This window comes from Lathamus discolor, chromosome 4 (genome assembly GCF_037157495.1).
Source record: "Lathamus discolor isolate bLatDis1 chromosome 4, bLatDis1.hap1, whole genome shotgun sequence".
Classification (NCBI taxonomy): domain Eukaryota; kingdom Metazoa; phylum Chordata; class Aves; order Psittaciformes; family Psittacidae; genus Lathamus; species Lathamus discolor.
Genome location: NC_088887.1, coordinates 34,964,141 through 34,983,314, shown reverse-complemented (window position 1 = coordinate 34,983,314; position 19,174 = coordinate 34,964,141). Strand labels below are relative to the sequence as shown.

Sequence of the window (19,174 nt, the reverse complement as noted above, 5' to 3'; positions counted from 1 at the left end):
GTAGGACAGGAGAACCAACAAAGAGCCATGAAATAAATACACTGCAATTCAATCAGAAATAGCCAACAGCTGGCAGGTGTGGCATCTTCTCCCAAGAGAAGGAGAAAGGGCACTGGGTGCTCCGGAAATCCTTGCCTTATAGGTGATGCCTGGGGTAGGCCACAAAGCCCTGCAGAAACATTCTCAGTATGAGAGGTGAGAGCTCTCAAGGTGAGAGCTACGTTTCCTACCTTCACTTCTTCCACTCAGCTGGTGAGGAATGACATCCGCATGCCCATGCTGAGGGTCGCAGCTGTAATAACCCTCCAGATTTACACAGGTGTTCTTCTCAGGACAAGCATTGAATTCCACATAGGAACATTCGTTGACATCTACGAAGAGGAACACACCTTGCACAGATGTTGATAGCAGCATCAAGACTGATCTCAATGTGTGTACACTAGGCTCTGGATATGATAAATTCAATGTAAATCTGCAGTAACTCTGCGGAAGCAATTCTGGATGTGTATGGGAGCAATGGAATTAGAATGCTGCCCTTCCCTGAAACAGTGATTTCCCTGAAAGTTGGGCTGAGTTTTCCAAAGTAAACACAGAACAAGAAGTGATGACAGTGGTGCTTATTGATGTATTTCAGGAGTGAAAATGTCGAGATAACTACATAGTAATAAATAGATTAAAATAATTTAAACTGAACATAATTAAATTATTTACCTAACATTTAAGAAGTAGGTAATAATATGCCATAGTAACTAACGCACTACGAGTACAACTTGTTTCATGCAAGCTACTGGAAGTAACACATCTCTAGAAACAGAGTATATCTGCTTCCCAGGAAAACACTTTCTTAAGAGCTTGTTTAATGTAACTGATGACTGTGCTACAAATATGGGCCTCCTTGCATTTTCATCTGAAGATGCTATTAGGATAAAATAAACTTAATTGAGGAATCAGGAATATTTCCCTGCAAATATTCTCTCCAATGTAATTATTGACTACAAGCTTCTCCTTCCTACAATGGAAAGGTTAGGGCCATATTTACAAAGTTTACGAGATCTGCTGTGCTATTTTTGAAAGTAAATGGACTGTCCTATAGATGAAACCCCAAGTGAAGAGGGATGAAACCCCCACAAAAGTTCCCCCCGTCACAGGATTATAACAAACAACCTTGCACTTCTGTATCAATCACTTCATATGTGCGCTTCACGATGTCCTTCAAGGAAGAAGAAACTTGCATGAGCGGAGCTGGCTGATGCAGTCCAATGAGAACCTGGGAGGCCACTGTCCCAGCATATACTTCTGCGTGGTTACTCTGGATATGGTGTACGGAGGCATTCAAGGGCTCTAATGCACCAGCAATCTGGAAAACAAGGGCACAATCACTTCAGTATCTCGTTCTTTTCTCACACCTCTACTAGGGCTGTATTTTTATTTTGTTGCCTCAGATTCTTCCTATCTATCATGTTGGGGATTGGAAAAGACGTGCTGTGCTGCTGCTGCATGGCTCTGCTCTTTTGATCTAATCATGCTTTGCAGATTTGCAGACATCCAGAGTTGGTTGATCATAGACCAAAAACTGAGGTGAGACAGAGCTGGAGCAAGCATCACTCAGGCAGGAAAAAACCCTGTACTTTATCATGTCTCTAAATTGTCCTCCGAAGAGACCTGAAAGATGTCCTAAATAAGCTAATAAAGCAGTGTCATTTGAGCTGCTTGAGGATGCAGCTGACACTCAGTAACTGGGAACAAATTAGGGCAAAATACCCCTGATCTGGCAGAACAAAGCAGGAGCAACTAGCTAGCAAGGTTATGACTATGATGCAAGTGGTGGTTACTGAGTGGCAGAAACATGGACAAAACAAGCAACACAGGGGAGCGTTTACGTTTGTACATACCATGGAGTGCAAAAGGCGTGAATGATTCAGAAGATGGGAATCCACTCTGATTAATTCATCAAAATCCATTTTCACAAGCACCGTCACGTTGTACCAGAATGTACTTCCTGAAGCATACAAATGGAAACAGCCAAGTCATCTAGGATCTGATGCTATAGAACGCGACAGAGCTATAGGAAGGCTCTAGGAAACCAAAGCAAGCTTTAATTTGGCAAATATGAAGGCCCACGCACAGCCATCATCTACGGCCTTGTTTGTCATATGCTGCAGGCAGCAGTGCCAGTGAAGGAGAAGAAGCCAGAGAAGCTCCACTGGACCCTCAGCACCCATACACCATTCAGCGCTCATAGGTGCAAGTACTGAAGCTGAATGTCCTGGAATTGATCCAAAGCAGATTCCCGTATTTGTTTTATGAAAAGCTATGGTAACAGTTTTTCTGCCCACTCCCACCCTCAGAAGGAAAAATTATGCGTATTTCTCTTAGGAGCAGTCTTGAATTTATCAGTAACATACCCTCTGGCACTGGATCCACACAGCCTGCTCCTTTGGAAGAGCTGCAGCATTTTTTAAGCCCTGGACATTCAGTATCGAAAGTGCAAGGATAATCCGATGTTTCCATATTCTCCATTGGACAAGCACCAGGTCTTGAGGCAAATACACTGGATCTATTGAGTGCTAAGTAACAAAAACATTTATGAGAACAAAAATACAGAAAAATGTTTCCATAAAACTGTGCAATTGAATTTATATCAAACACCTCCTCCTCATTTTAGAAGTGCGTCTGTTCTGAGGTTTTCATGGGGAGAAAATAGCAGCCTGAAGTACCATTACTTCATTTCAAGACTGTGAATGTTCTCAGTTTTTTCTCTTGTTCATGAAACTTCTGTTACTAAATTCTGAATTTATAATTTTCAATTGATAATTATGGATAAATGGGGGGGGGGAGAGAGCAAGAGAGTGTTTCTAAATGTGGTGACACTAGAAGCACTGCAAAACAGAAAAGGCATCTAATGTCAGCTATGACTAATCCAAATAATACATAATGAGCAAAGGAAACAGGTAACATCTGAGCTAGAAATCAGGAGTTTTCAGTTAGTATTTTGTTGCAACAAAGTTAACCATTAGTTGTAGTAATTGAAAATGAGAGTGGGGATACAACGCTGTTCTCAGGTATGCTTAACAGGGTTACACAGAGGAACAGAGCAGAACTGAGCCTGTGGTCTGCAGCCTGACAGCACTTGCTCTGTACCAGCCAGCCACCTTGGGAGGTCAATAGCCCACACTGGACACCCTGTGGAGAGGGCAGCTAAGGCAGAAAGTCGCTGATCCCCAAGCCAAGGGCAGACAGTGGGCCTGGTTCAATGGCAGCACATACTCTTCCCCACAGGAAAAGAGAAAATATTTCTAAGTTCTACAAACATTGCTTTCCCTCCCGCTTTTAAACATAGCTCCAAGGAATGCTCAGCTCTGGTCTTTCCAATCCACCTTAAAGATTTCTCTTTTCCATTCATTTTGAGCCTACAGTTTTTTGGTCTTCCCCACGACCAGCTCTGCCTCCAAAAATCATTGTGAGTCAGAGGCCTAGGTTTGCAGCGGGAGGATGGGGTGAAATTCAAACCCATGCAATCTTACTTAAGTTACCTCTGAGTCCAACAACTCCCAACAGCCCTATTCTGCTTCCCAGCATGGACCAGAAACCTTTGCTTCTGTCTCTGGAGCTGGCACTATGGGTTGTTCCCCCAAACAGGCACTGCTGCTAGAAAGCCTTATCCTGATTTCTAATCTAAAGCCACAATAAGGTGTGATGTGGCCTCAGTTGCTCTTAGATGAGTCTCCCACACATTCCCAGTCTCACCCAATTGCTGCATCCCAGCCCCCTGCGCCAGGAGGCTAAGCAGCCTCTCACACTGGGAGCTTGCACAGACATGAGCAACAAGAGATTTCCCTGTATTAGTACATCACCAGAGCTCCTTAACATCCAAACCAGGCAGATCTTGGTAAGCTGGACCGAAACGTGAATTCCTCTGGCTCTGAGATTCAGGTGCAGCTCAAGCAGTTTTGAGGTTCAAAGCAGCTTTTTTCCACCTAGGTCTTTTTTTGGCATGTTTAACTGCAGTGCGAAAGGTTTAATGAGTCACATGCAATCTCAGAAAACACTACCGAATCCTGGCGGAGTGCCACACTAGCCATTTATCTAAAATCAAAAGGTCATCATTTTCGCATCAGAGGAAATGGATTCACATCACATTTCTGCCTAATTGTGCCAGGTGCACTTTGAAATTCAATTTATGCTCTCCACTTCAATCACGTTTGGGACAATCGCCTACAAAGCAACACCGCCAGCACTGGAGAGCAAGCCAGCCAGCTCCTGTCAGTTGGATAAAACAGGCTTTTCTCCTCCTTTATTTGCATAAAAGAACAGAAGCAGAAATGCAGCACCCAGAGCTTAGCAATGAAAGGTCAGTTACCAGCTTGCATGAAAGCCACGGGGTCTGCTGTGAGCACAGGATGGGAGGATCTCCCAGGAAATAGATGCCGAGGACACCGTTAGCTTAGCCATTACCACGTTCCTCTTTCTCCTTCCTCCTAGAAGGGATAGGTTTCATCCAGAGGGTGCGGAGGAGGCAAGGACCAACACCCTGTACTCATCTCAGGCGTCAGAAGGTGGAGACAAATCTGTGAGGTTGTAGAAAGGGCTCCTGGCAAAGCCTGTTAAAAAGGCAGGCTGGCAGTTTTCATCATATGACCCTGTTTTCAGGGTCTCTGAGCCTGGCTAAACTGTACCTGCTCAGATGGACGTTTTCCACCCTGACTGCCTGTCCAGGGTTAATTGGGATGGAGAGCAGTGTCAGGATGTGCTAGTTCAGCATCTGACAAATATTTAACACTGTCCCTATGAAAAGCCATATAATTCACTCAAACATAATCAGGAGGCAATGGCTGAAATTCAGCAAAGATGCAGCCTTAGAAGAACAAAACCAATCTGTGCATGCTCAGAAGAAATCTAATGAAATGTAGCCACTGCCACCTTCAGAGGGTTCGTCCTGCCAGCAGCACCATGCCATGTGCTCTGCCCAGCTGATGCTCACGTTGGCAATCAGCAGAGAGCAGGCAGGGACCCTTGGTGATCAGATGTGACTCGAGGGGTTAATGCAGCCATGAAAGACACAAGGTGGGTAACTGAATAAAGCAGATAACTTGCAAGAAAAGACTACTGAAAGGGCTGAGGCTTTTTGCTGTGTAGACGGGAAGGCTGAAGGGGATGTGGTTGAGGTTTACAAAATCTCAAAGGCAGGGAGTAAGGTGAAAGCAGAGCCGGTATTCACCATAGCCCACAGTAATAAAATGGGTGAAAGCACACACTTCTTTACCCAAATGGGAGTAAACTTCTGAAATTTGTTGGCACAGGGCATGTGGAGACAGACAGCTTTGGTGGTCCCAAAAAAGGACATGACAGTTCCTGGGCAGGAGGCCCATAAGCAAGCAGACCCCATAGGAAGGGACATCCGTAATCCCATTTCTGCAGCTGCTGAGAGACACAAGGGACCCAAAGTGCAGGGCAGACAGAGACACCTGCTTCTGGGTGAATTCTGGCACCTTTCTACCCCAGGTTGATGCTGCAGTGCTGGTCTAATGCCCCTGGTGACACCACTGCCCAAGCAGGGGGGACAGCTGTGCCACAGCTCCACATTGCTCTGGTGACACTTAGCATGAGATCATCTGCATGCAGGCTCTGAAAGGTTCCAGCCCTTCTGAGGCACCTGGGTACCAAAAATGAATGGGTTTTTTTACTTTACAGTGTTTTTTCTGAAAAACTGAAGAAGTTACTCACACAAAGCATACTCTATTTAAAGCATGGCCTTAACACTGCAAATCAAGCACTCTCAAGTTAACGAACTCCAGGATTGAAGTTGTCTGGGCCTTCTGATTCCGTGGTATTTTTATATATATATGTGTTTGAAAAACAGCCTTCATTACATGCTGATGCTCTCTTTTACTCTATAGCTGGAGATCAAGCAGGGTTGTATGGCAGATAAAGAAGCTCTCTGGTTTCATCTTATGCATTCATGTGGAAGGTGGCAGCAAACCAGTCACCAGAAGTAACTATACCATTGATTCAAGCAGCTGGAAACTAGCCTGGAGAGCTGGGCCCTGTCTCTACCTAATGAAAAGTCCTGCAAAATGCTGGGAAAATTTTGTACAACAAACTCATAACAACCTTTTAGAGCCATGGGCTTCGCAGGTCCAGGAGCCTGACCTGCAGCCCTGCGACCTGCCTAGCAGTTAGAGGATTGCTCACAGTCACCACGGAAGGACATGAGACTCTGCGCTCCAAGCACACAAGCCGTTGAAGGCAGCTCGAAGCACTCTGAATATCAAAATCAAAATAAATGGAAGAAACAAATTCAAACCACGCCATAAGTGTCTGGAAGCGGGCACACAAAATTATTCAGGCTCAGTTTCTCTGCTGGTAGTTGCCCAGCTGTGAAAGACAGAGAACCTCCCTCCCTTCCCACAGGCTTTGTGAAGACAAATTGCTGTATGTGAATCGCCCCAGGGTTCACCTTAAGATGTGATAAATATTCTCCTGTTCAGAGAGCAGCTCAGCAGAGCCCTGCACCATGCACTGAATGAGGAGGCCAGGACAACACACTGCTGGGGAGCTCCTTAGAGAGGCTCCATCATCCCTGATCACCTCAGGGAAATGTGGTCCTCGGAGCAACGCAGTGCCAGATCAGGTAATTAAAAGAGTTTACTAATCTGCATGCATAGGCGCAAGGAGAGTAAAAAAAAGGTTGTCCTATTTAATTCTACCTTTAAAATTAATTCTAGCACTTCCTAACTTTCAGATATTTGATTTCTTTTCCATTTTTATTTTTAAAAAGTTTATTTGTGTGTGCATAATACTATCCTAATGGATTGATAAGCAAATAGTAAGAACTACCAAAGTAACTGGACTAATGACCTAGACATTTTTTCCCAACAGTAAAGAAATAAGAAAAGAGGGACCTGTCATCTCCCAGGCAAGAATAAATGTTTTCTTCTAGGAAGAAAAGGTGGGGAGTGGCCAGGAGCAGGCTGCTGTGAAAGGTCATGGAGACCTTTCTGCTCCTAGCAGGATAGAGAGCATGCCAGCATGGATAACGTCAAGAGAAAATAAGAGCAGTTCAACAGCGTGCTGCACAGTGATTTCAGCAGTTCCAGTTTCTCTTCTCATCATTTATTTAAGACTGTGTCTAGACAGTGCATTACCATTCATAGAATTTATGACTGAAACGCAAAGATACCGGAATAATGTAAACACAGAAATCACAAAGAATCCATACAAATCCTTTTATGGCTTAAAATATTCCCAAATTAACTTTGACAGGAAAAGCAGTCAAGGTGACCACAGTATTTCATGGACAAGCCTGCCCAGAGTGCTCAACAACAATGTGGCAAGGGCAGAGCAGAAGTGCTGCAGCTAAGCTTTAAAAGAGACGTACAGATTTGTTAATGTTGGACGAAACAAGCTCATCAATCACTCTCAAGCCTAAAATATCCATACAGATGCTTTTAAAAGGCATAGAATTAGACTGGGAAAGAATATTTAAAGTGTTGTCAGGATGTCTTTTCTTTCCACCCAAGAAGATGGTCGTGATTTTCAGAGGTTCTGAAGCACCTTGAAAATAATGATCTCTCACAGAGTTTCATGTGAAAATAGAGACAACCATAACTAGCTATTGACTCTTCAGCATTTAGCTGACACACGTATTTTGCAGGATACAGTACATTAAAAATCATGTGTATCTAATTATGCTTTCATTTCTCATCTCTAGAAAATCATTTTAAGAAGTAAAATACAATGACCGCTTCTGTCTTCCTATCTTTCTGTTTTCCTGTGAGACACAATATTCTACAGTAACTGTTGAGAAACTCCTGGCAAAAAATTCTTTGGAGATTCATTTTCCAATGCTCTGAAACAACTTAAAAGTAGGATGAAAACATTGTTCTGGACAGATCCCATGACAAGACATATGGCTCATACCCTCTCATGTCACGTTATGTGATCTGATGCAGGAGTGGGTTAGGGGACATTCCCATAGATCTGAGTCACAAAGGTCTTATGACTCAAAGCAAGGGCCAGCGCTGCAATAGGACCTTTCCTTTTCAATTTCTTGTTACAGTGATGTGACTATGTGTCCCAGAACCGTAACTTGAAAAGGGGAAATGGAGAAAATGCAATGTCATACCAAAAATAGGAGACAAAATTATACCCTGCAGAACTTTTTGGGATGCTGGAACAGTTCAGTCCTGGCCTAGCTAACCCAAGATGCCTGTTCAGCTTAAAAGCATGTGGCTTTATCCATCAAAAAAAAAAAAAAAAAAGTTCCTTTTTCCCAAGGAATTCCTTCCCTCTACATCTCAAGTTCTGCTAAAACTGGTAATTTCTTTATGACAACTGGTATCCCTGATGCGGGAAGGAGATAAAGCTTCCATCTTCAGTTGAGTCAAAGATGATTAAGTCTTCCTGAGTAGAACCTTGTTAAAACTCAGAAGTTAGTTAGAGCAGATCCACAAAAACTTTCAAGAGTCTCCAGACCTCCAACACAGCCCTTCGTAACCAAGGAAGACCTGAGAAAATGGCCCTTAATGTAGTTTTGACTGGAAAGCAGTTGGTAGTAACTAGCCATGAGGCCACAGGTTGTTTTAAATTAACATCAAATTGGGTTTGCATCCTGAGAACTGACCCTGCTCCAAAACAAAGGAGATGTTATCCTAAGTGCATCCTGAATTACTTCTGTGAGGAAAGCTCCAACTGTAAATGCAAGTATGCTCTGAGCAGACGCAGCACCAAGCAAGGCTACCTGGGTTACTGCACTTGGCCACAGATACTGGCACAAACCAGGACAAGTAATGAGCCCCTGCAGGGGTAGCAAGTAGGCGTCTTCTTCATGCTTACCTGGAACTTCAGTGAATTTGTGGCTAGGGATGGCAAAGAGCAAGAATTAGGAGCATTAGTCTTTCATGTCTTTCCTTACCGCATTGGACCAAATTTTCTGTAGAATTTTGCAGAAACAATCATTTCAGCGAACAGGAACATACTGCCCAGAACCAATTTAAGCCTTTACATGTCTCAGTTCAAGTGAATCCTCTTCCATAAGGAGCATTTATTTCAACTCTTAATCTGACTAAAACTTACCTAAGGAGCAGTAGAGTCCAACTTGTTCATATCCTTCACAGCAATCTGTAACAGTAACGGTTTCAGGGACTTCAACAGTATGATACTGCATTTTATAGTACGTCCTGGGACACATCATCCATGGTATCCATCCTCCACAGGAAGTGCTTTTCTCATAGGACTTTTGGTATGCAACCATTTTAACCACATTTCTGGTCAGGCTGTAGTTGCACAGATGGTACCCAAGCAAAGAGAGGCCTTTTTCTAGGGAGTTAAAAAAAAAAGACAGGAAAGAAGGGGGTCAGCACTAACTTGTTACCCCAGAGTATAAGTTCCCTGCAGTGTCTAGTTAAAAATACTGTTATGAGAAAGCAGTGACAGAACCTACACAGGTGCATGATTTCCAGTAAGGCTGATGTTAGGAAGATCACTTCAGAAAATGGACAGAAGAAAGAATTAGTAGTGACTGCTTGTCATAGGCATCACTTCAGTCATAAAAAGGTGCAGATTGGCAGAAAATTCAAAGAGCTCTCAGTGTCTTCAGGTGCAAGACAGAAAAAGAGCAATTTAACTGAAGTACAAAGGAAATTAATGTACATTAATAAAAAGTAAAAGTGGAGCAGAATAGGCACTTTTAGGGCAGAGTCATCCAAGTACTTTAGATGTCCACTCCAGGCTCATGCTGCCAAAATATTCATCTTTCTCCGCCAACTATAAAAGGAACAAAGGGCAAGGAACTCATGGGCAGATGAGTCACGGTAGATGTCTGGAATAAGACATCCTTCAGACATTGTCCTGCTAGGCTAAAATTGGGTACATACATCACTGCAAAGGACTTCCAGGTATCTGACACAAAAGGTATTCCCGAAGCTCCTATGTTGCCTATCTGCATTTATAGCAGCCCATATCACACCAGGCCCTTTAAGAACTGCAGTGGTTCATTGACTTCAGTATAAATGAAGCCATTGATAAGTTCATTAACCACATAATTTCATGCAGGTCTGGGAATGGGACTCAGTTTCTGAAGTTCTGAAACCAGTTGTGATAAGGTGTGAAATTGTTACACAGAATCATAGAATGGTTTGGGTTGGAAAGGACCTTACGATCATCTGGCTCCAATCCCCCTGTCATGGGCAGTGATGCCTTACTCTAGACAATGTTGCCTAAGGCATGCTTTACTTAAAACTGAAATACTTGAACGGGAACAGGAATAAAAAAGAACACAACACAAAGAAACCAAACCACAACAACTGAAACAAAATCAGATGGAGTTTAAAAATTAGAACTAAGCAACCAACAATCACATCACAAACATCAGGCTTTCTCCTAATGAGATGCTATAGAAGCCAGAGGGACTGAGTCACGCTGTGTCCCATTTGGGAAATAGATGGGATAGAACTAAAATGCCTCTATCATCCTTTAGACAAAGCAAAAGAAACTTTAATAAGGAGAAATATGAATTGGCTGCAGAGATTCAAGTATGGCAGGACTGTTACTTCTGAGGAGACCAGGGCCAGTCAACAGACAGACTGAAGCTAACATAGTATATGCAATAGGCATACAAATGAAGTATTTATATCTTATCTTATTTTTCCAACTTATCTCCTGCATGAAAAGTTGAAACATATAAAAACAATTCAAGAAAAAAAAAGTTAATTGTCAATTCCTTAGGAATTATGTGCTTTCATCATGTTTAGCTGTCCAGCTAAACAAAAGATACATGCACAATTTGAGCAGGACTGGTGAAAGTTTTGAACAGAATGATCCATTTGTAGTGCAAGGACCATCCAAAGAAAAGTATGGAATAGGTATCATAGGCCAAAATACATTCCTCAAGCCCACTGAACCGAGTCACCCTAGTGGTCTTCCTCTAGCCCTTATCCTAGACACTGCTTCAATAAGAACAGCCTGAAAGACTTTCCCTGCTCTAGATGTTCACAAGGCCATGAAGAAAACTGGATTTTCTTGGTGCAATTCCCAAATCGAGGCACAGGCACCTCCCTGTTGACAAGGGCACTTTGGAATTGCAGAAGGGAGGAGAGGGGCTGGGACTAACCACAGCCCACCCCAGCATGAGTAACTCAAATCTGACCAGACCCAGAGAGAGCATCATGCCCCTGGGAGCCCAGGCCTGCTCTGCCTAACCCATCTATGCCTTCCTCTGGCAGCAAAAGGATGCTGGGGCTTGCTACAGAGAGCACATGTGAGAGCAAGAGACCTCCCAGCAGGCTCCGGGGAGCCCTGTGCTGCTGCTTACATCAGCTCAGCAGGAAAATACTGAGAATAAGGGCATATTTGGAAATCCCACTCCCTGCTTCTTCCTCCTCCCCAGCCTCAAGCAGGGCATCTCCGTGTCTGGTCCCTGAAGAGACAGCAGCCGAGAAGTCTTCATTCCCCTAAAAAGCACCAGAGCTGTTCTTTCTCCTTAAGGAGAGAGTAAAGGAGATGGTCATGAGGGGCAGGAAGAAAGGCACCCAGCCTGTCTCAAGCTGAGGGGCTGAAACCCACACCCTGCCTGACCCAGGAGAGGACCCCAATGGCCAGGCTGGAGGTCTGACCAGAGCCATGAAAGCCCATACTCAGCCACAGCACATAAGTGACTATACAGGAAGAAACTGAAGTTGAGTGAGCCACTGAAAGTAATGTGTCCTCCCTCCCTGGTTAGCACATCCCTCTGGGAAGGGGGTAAAGAGTGCAAAAGTGAGTTCTGCAGCAGGAATCAGAGATCAAGGACTGCTTTTCATCCAGTGCCACTTTGTATCTGGCAGTGGTGCCTCACAGGAAACAGGTAGCTGCCATCGCAGTTTGTAAAGCATTCCCTTGCCGCGTGTTGATAGTGCTCCAAGAATACCTATCCCAGCAAATGGGCATGTAGGCATGGGAAGAAAAGAAAAAGTATCTCATTTCAGCTGGGGTTTTTCGGGGGGGGGGGGGGGGGGGCGGTGTCCATTAGTTTGGGACCTGAACTGCTAAATACCCAAAGTGGCATTGAAAGAATACCTAAATCATTTTGGATCTAGCCTTTACCTAGAAGGAGTGCACAGGCATTTGTTAGTGATCAGGGAAGGTGGGAGGCAAAGGTGAAATTTTGTCCTATGAAAATGAGAAAAATAACTATTGTATTAAGAAATCATACTGTTGTAGTGTAAAATTCTGTTAGGGGAGGGTAGGGCAGGAAAAGAAGAAGAGTTCAGCATGGTTCTTCATTGCTATGATTCCTCCATTTCCCCAGAGCTAACATATTAGTATGGATAGAGGAAAGCAGGGACAGGAAGAGAGCAACCGAGTAAGGAGAGCGCTGAGGATTCGTGTTGTCCGTGCAGAGCTGAGGCTGCAGCAAGGACATAGTACTGGAAAGCTAAAAATTCCAGTGTCAGCTGAGCTGGCTTAGGCTCTATAGCAATGTGCAACATAAATACAGGTATGAAACTGAGAATAAAATGGTGTAGAATTAGACACAGTTTATAATTAGAAGCTACAGCTGTCAGAGAAGATATGAAATCGTATTTCATACTTAAACACTGATACTAGGTATAGAATGAGGCTGTCAAAGCCAAAAGAGAATGTTTGAGATATGGCTATGGCGGCACAAAAAGAAGTTAGACAGAAGGTGACAGGGAGCAGTGCAGCACCACCAACCCTACCATCCTCCATCATTTCCACACACTTTAAAACAAGCTTTGACACTCGCAGAGTTCAATTATTTGCTGACAGCAGTTTCCTGCTGAGCAATATGGCTTAGATCAATTTGGGCTCTTTAGCAAATTGGCTTTCTGTTCTCATTACCCCCATCTACGGGATTATGGCACTATCAAATGGAATTAAAATGCACTGAATGTTGTTTCCAGCAACACAAAGCTGAAGTCAATTGCAAAGCAGGAGAACGCAGTCAACTGACATTAGTAGGGCTACATTATGCCTATCATCTCTGGACTTGAGGCTTTTTGATTAGCAACCACCAGCTTTCCACTATCATGAAAAGTATAAATTTTATGTAAAGCAAGAGCACAAACAATTAAAGCAAATGCTTTATTAACAGAGACAAATACTGAGAGGAAGGGCTGAAAGAAAAGTCTGCATGGGAACAGGCTGCTTATAACTGAAGGTCAAACCCGGATCAGAACTGGGAGAGCGATCACAAAAATCAGCAATAAAAAGTGCTTGATAGAATTTATGCCACACTTAGCTGCAGTTCTGGAAACCTCAGTGCTCAAGTGCCAGGAAAGCCACTGTGAGCTGGATCTGTAAAATCTCATGGGAGAACAGCAAGAGCCAAAGACAAGCCCGTTTCTTGTCTTGGCTTAACCTGAAAAGTAATCTTTTGGAGCAGGTTCATAATTCAGTTTTTAAAGGTGAAGGCCCCGAGACATGAAGAAAAATGGATTAAGGGCTCAGTTTTTATGGGTATTCAAAATTCTTTTCAATGTCAACATGACTGATTTTAAATGGCACTGGAATGGGAGTTCTGCTGACCCCCAATCTATAGAAACCTCTTTTTCAGCTGTGATTTTGACAGAATAACAGAAAAGTCTGAGAAAGGTTTGAGAAATATGGTTTGTATTTTAACTGAGACTTGCAAAACACCTTAAGTAAAAAAAATGAAACAAAAAGCAGCCAAAAATCACATCTAAATATTATTTATTTAGAACCAGAAATTAACCAGAAATTAAGAACAAATTAGGATGTAATTTAGCAGTTACAATCTAGCAATTGGGTTTGGGCTTTCCAAATTACAGCCCATACCATAGATGAAAGCTGTCTTCTACACCTTCATTTTATGCATCTCTGGGAATTTGCCAGGTACATGACTACATAATTTCCTCAAGAAGATAATTTTAAAGAGAATTTTCATCAAAATTTGCACATCACTGAACACAAAGCTACAATCCTACTCATTCGTTTATGGCACAAAGGAAATGACAAGGCTTTTGCCTGGGGACAAAGGTTGTATTTCGGCTTTGTCGGATTTTCTTTGTTTAATTGTCAGCAGAGGATTCTTAAATAGCCACTGAGACGTTGCCACTTCTATGGAGATTGGACACCTTGGCCGGTCTATTTCAAATAAAGAGGTATCTCACATCCAAACTAAGCCATCCTACATAACAGCCATGGTCCTCCGACCAGGTCTGTGTTACTCACCTGTAATCTCATTCCCCCTTCCCTGTTGTGTGGCTGCCCAGAGGATGAGAACAGAAGTAAGAATGATCCTGGCCATTGCAATGCCTGTTCTAGATAAGCCCTTCTTACCACTTTGTTTCCAAGGTGGTAGAGCTTGACCATCCGTTCATGTAGGCTTTTGGATTAGGAGAACAGGTGCTTTGGTTTGTCAGCTTTTTCAGGTGAGCGATGACTACTGGCAACAGAAACAAAGAGGTTCCGCTGGGAATTTTGCTGGTTCTCTCTCCTTCGCGTTCTCCCCAGGGAACCTGCCTCTTCTGCCTGCTCAGCTTGGATCCCCGCCTCCTGCCTGACTTTGAGAAGCAGGCACTGCAAAATTGCTGGCTTAATCCATGTTTACCCTTCTGAGCACCTATTCCCTCTCGCACCTCGAACACCCAACAGCCAGGAGCCAGATTTACATACCTCAGATGTCAGGTGTGTGTATCTTCAATTTCATTTCTGTCCACACACCAGCTGATACTATTTTGTAGGTCTTGAATTCTGTACCTTGGAAACAAACTAATCGGAAATGCCTGTTGATGTTTTATCCTGAATTTAAGCTGTTTCACTAACTGCTCTCATTGTGCTCCTCGTATCATTGCAATTTCAGCATCACATAAACCAGAGGAATGCTAGGCAAACAAGAACCTTATTAGGCAGGGCACAAATCAGGAGATTTGAGAAACCAAAATCCCTTTCTTTTCATTGCGTAAATAATGAAGACATGTTCCCAAGATAGATGTGACTGCAGCTTTACAATGCAAGACAGTAACTTCAGTGCAATATCACTTTGCTCATGCAAAGAAAAGCAGCAAACACAATACGATATTTTATGAGGAGCTGACAATGAAGTATGGAAAATGACAGGTACAGTTATCAGCGCTGAGGCAACCAGCACTTAAATACGTATTACAGTACTGTAGACAATTTCATGTGGATGAAAGAGACAGATGTAAAAGAGCTGGAACCACAAACTCTCTCACTCATGTACATTCAGATTATCAGTAATATTACTTCTGTAGAACACTGCTGGGCAGTCACCATGTTGGCACTTACAAGGTAGGGGATCTGGGGCCCTGGAGAGTATGCAGGACTGACAAGGAAGTCACAGGATGGTTCAGATCCTCTGGCAAAGGGCAGAGCCAATGCTGCACGCAGTGCTGAGGCACTTGTCAGCTGTTCTTCTGGACTGGAAAATAAAACAGTAAGCTTCATTGGGGGGGAGGGGAGGGGAAGTGGTAGGGAAAAAAGGAAAACTAAGGCTTGCCCAGACTTCAGTTGAAAAAATGTTTTTGCAGAAAATTGGAAAATGGGTAGAGAAGAACATTTCAAAAAAACACACAGAAAAAAAAAAAAACAACCAAAAAACCAAAAACCAACCAACACACACACATTAGAAAAATAGATTTTGGAAACATTTCTCCTGTGTCTAAGGAGAATGCGTACCTTAGCACCCTCCTCCTCCATGCACTAGGATGTCTAATCAGGCTGTATCCCCCAGGTCGCACCATTTACATTTCCTGTCAGCACAGGGAGGCAACAAGGAGATCCTGGCTGTAGGCTGTACAGAGAATACCATCTGACCTAAAAACCCCATTAAAAAACAAACAAACAAATCAATAGGACTTCTGCAGTGAAATCCAATCTGCAAACTGAAATATTTCTCTTTGTGGTCTATATTTATTCTTTTCAACAGTCTGAATTTTCTGGGAAAAAAAGATACCTTGATTGAAATTTTTCAGCCCTTAGAAATTACTTGGCACCTTCTGTAAAAAGTGTATGCCCCAGCCAGATTCAAATATAGGTAATGCCAGACTGGCGTCTGAATTAGATTGCATCTGGGGTCTCCCACTTAGAATCCTAAATTGCTGAATAGGGGTGCCATATGTCTTAAACAGTTGCTGCTTTCCAGACTTAGCTGTAAGACAAATGTGATCATCTTCACCACTGAGCACTTCTATGAACAAAGTATGATCATCCAAATTGCAATAAAGGACTAACATCCCCACTCTAAATGACTTAAGTATACATGTTCATCTTTAGGACTGTAAAGAAACACAGATAAAGCTTTGCATATTTACAGTTCAGCCTTGCGGCTGGCAGCTGTGGCAGGCTTATGTTCAGGGTGAGGCAACTAACAGTGAGTTGCAACTTTATTGCAGGAGTGAATGAAACAGTTCCTAAATGCAGATTATTCTGAGCTCCCTTTTCAAACGAAACTGTGAGTAAAGTCAGAGGGTGCTTAATCCAAACAGTAAATTGGCACGTAAGTCATGATAATTTCAGGATTTACCGTGTAATTTTCAAATTCTTTCAGGTTCTGATTCACATCTGCAGCATTTCTTCAGTTGCAATCATTTAGGCACACAGCAACCTACTTTTCAGCAATGCAGACACTGGAAGAGACCACTCAGGCAATTAAGCATACATCCTATGTCCTGTACGGCCACATCTACATCTTCTAGTCACGCTCTTGCACTGCATTACCTGCAGTATGTTTAAGATGATGCCCTGCACCCCAGGCAGCTGCTGCAGTATGAAGAGCACATGCTTACTCAGTGCAAGTTAAGACAGAATCTCCTACAGGGAAACTAAAGTAGATTCCTTGACCATTGTGGAAAGCTGACCACTGGACATGCATGGCTGATTATATATAATGATGTTTTTAGTAACCATTGGTGTATATCATAGATAAATTATTGGTCTTTTTTCCTTATTCCTTTCAATTAGGTTTTTTTTTTCTAAGACCCCAGTAGAAACTCTTGCTCTGGTGATGAGGGAGGTCAATGGAGAGAGGAACAGAGAAGGAGATGTTTAGTGGAATAAAAAACCTGGCTGTGTGGTGCTGGAAGTGAGCTGGACTCTGCTCTGGAAGGAGCTCATCACAGTCCTCCTGGCCCAGTCATCTGCAGCTGATCAGTTCTCCTGGCTCTCTTTCTATATTTTCTGCAGTTTCACTTGTAATGTCTGAATTGACCTAAAGTATCCAGTTTATACAAAGAAGTGCAATAAAAGCCATGGCAAAATCTGTTCATCAAGAAGCAGATTTTTAGAGATGGGATTTGACTCTCCTAGCCTATACAGTCAGTAATTGGAATATTGTGGCTGGCAGCAGGCTTTCTCATCATACTTTTTAGGCATTTATTCTTCTATCGATTTTGACACAGAAAGGTCAGTAGCTGGAACATTTCTTTTTGTTTTGCTTTTTTTTTTTTTTTTTTTTTTTATGAAATAATCACTATTTCAGATGCCAAAAATGGTGACGACATTTCAAGACAGACTGCTTTGCATTCAGGAAACAGGACTGTGCATTTGGCCAATATGGGAATCTAACAAAAGCTGTCTTGTCCTCCAGAAGCCAGCATGCCTTCCTGCAGATGTAGAGGATCTAAAGATTGAGAACCATTAAATCATTTAACCTGGCCCCTCAAAACCACCTGTCAGTAAATTTCTCCCAGATACCTCTTCCAGACTCCCACATTTCAATTTGATTACAGCCTGTCAGTCTGAGAAAGCCCAGACTATGGCCACAGCAGACTGTGGGAATGGATGGAGGTGCCACCAGCCCTTCAGATCTCACAGCAGAAATAAACTGATCCAGATCAGGAACACAAAGGCAAAACCATGCTGCTAGCTGCCAATGAATGTGACAAGAAGTTCAGATGAGACCTGATTTCTCCTCCACGATTGAATTTCCTGGTGCCTGTGACTCCCAGTGAATTTTGTCTCACCATCAGGGCACCCTTAAAAAGTGCTCCTGCTGTGACACTTCAGATGTTTAGTAAGGGCTGAGATCAAACTAGTCTTTCCCTTAGTGGGGCATTGCTAAGGTTTCTTTCCTCTTCACTCCTGACCTTTGTGAAGCCTGCAGAAACTTAACTGCCTTTGAGCCTGCAGCTGATCTGTCAAAACTGGCTTAAATCGGTCAGCAAGGCCAAAAGGTGTTAGAAGAGAAGAACAGGCTGACTTAGCCAGAAGCAACCATTTTGCAGGTAAAGACAAAACGAAATAAATCACTCCTGCCATCAGGATACAAATTCATTCCAGGTTCTGAAAATCAGTACATATAATGGACACCTTCATGTCTGCTCCGCACAGAGACCTGAACTTCTCAGAAATTGTAACTATTTAGCCCTCAGAGATAAAATGCTAGTCCGCAATTCCAGGGACTTGAATTCCCTGCCTCTGCCATAGATCTCTTGGGCAAGCAAGTCACACAGCTCAAATCTGCCACTGCAGTGAAGTCATGACGGGGACAGAAAGCCCACTATTTCAGACCTCATGAAAGTCACAGCTACAGTACTAAAAATGTTTTTGCTTATTTTACCTGAGAAAAAAAGTAGAACAGAAAAATCACTGTTTTGTCAGCATATGCTATGCTAGGATGGTTAACTGCCAAACTGGCAGTTTTTGGAAAGGGTCCTCATTTCCCTGAGCTTCAGACACACATACAGAAAATGGAATAGTACGCTTGCTTATTTCACTGATGTGCTTCAGAGGAAAATACATTAAAGATGAAGGGACATACACAAAGGACACTAAAAAACCCATTCACTTATAGCCCGGAGAGTTAATTAGCTCAACTGTGCAGGCAGAACAGTCCCCGACTGCATTCGGTGGTTTGTTCTGTCTCACCAATAAACTGTTCCTCAGGAAAATCTTTGGGTTGTGTTTTTTCCCTGAACACGCACAAACTGTTTTAAAGTGACTCATGAGGAAAAAGTTCTTATTGGTAACAGAGGGAAAAAATATGAGTCAAGCGGAGGTCATGCTGAACCTCTGCCTGGCCTTGCTTCTCTGACTGAGTCCTAGTTGTGCAATCTCAGCACAGAGAAACTCTTGTTTGCGCCCGTGCTTTGATGGCATGGTCCCATTCCCAACACCACATTTGGTACCAGATGAGACTGTTGATCACACCTCATACGTGATTTAGCGGTGCTGCAGGGGTGTAAATTCTAAG

At 43.0% G+C, this 19,174-nt stretch overlaps 1 protein-coding gene across 1 annotated transcript in view; it reads right to left on the bottom strand.

The window, feature by feature from the left end:
* UMODL1 (uromodulin like 1) overlaps nt 1-14,269 on the bottom strand; it is a 49,399-nt gene extending 35,130 nt beyond the window's left edge. Inside the window, exons 1-6 of the mRNA XM_065675697.1 lie at nt 14,194-14,269; nt 9,076-9,318; nt 2,406-2,567; nt 1,893-1,999; nt 1,165-1,357; nt 231-371 (exon numbers count right to left, since the gene is read on the bottom strand). Coding sequence (XP_065531769.1) covers nt 231-371; nt 1,165-1,357; nt 1,893-1,999; nt 2,406-2,567; nt 9,076-9,318; nt 14,194-14,269 — 922 coding nt within the window. The remainder of the gene's footprint in view (nt 1-230; nt 372-1,164; nt 1,358-1,892; nt 2,000-2,405; nt 2,568-9,075; nt 9,319-14,193) is intronic.
* Nucleotides 14,270-19,174: the final 4,905 nt, after the last annotated feature.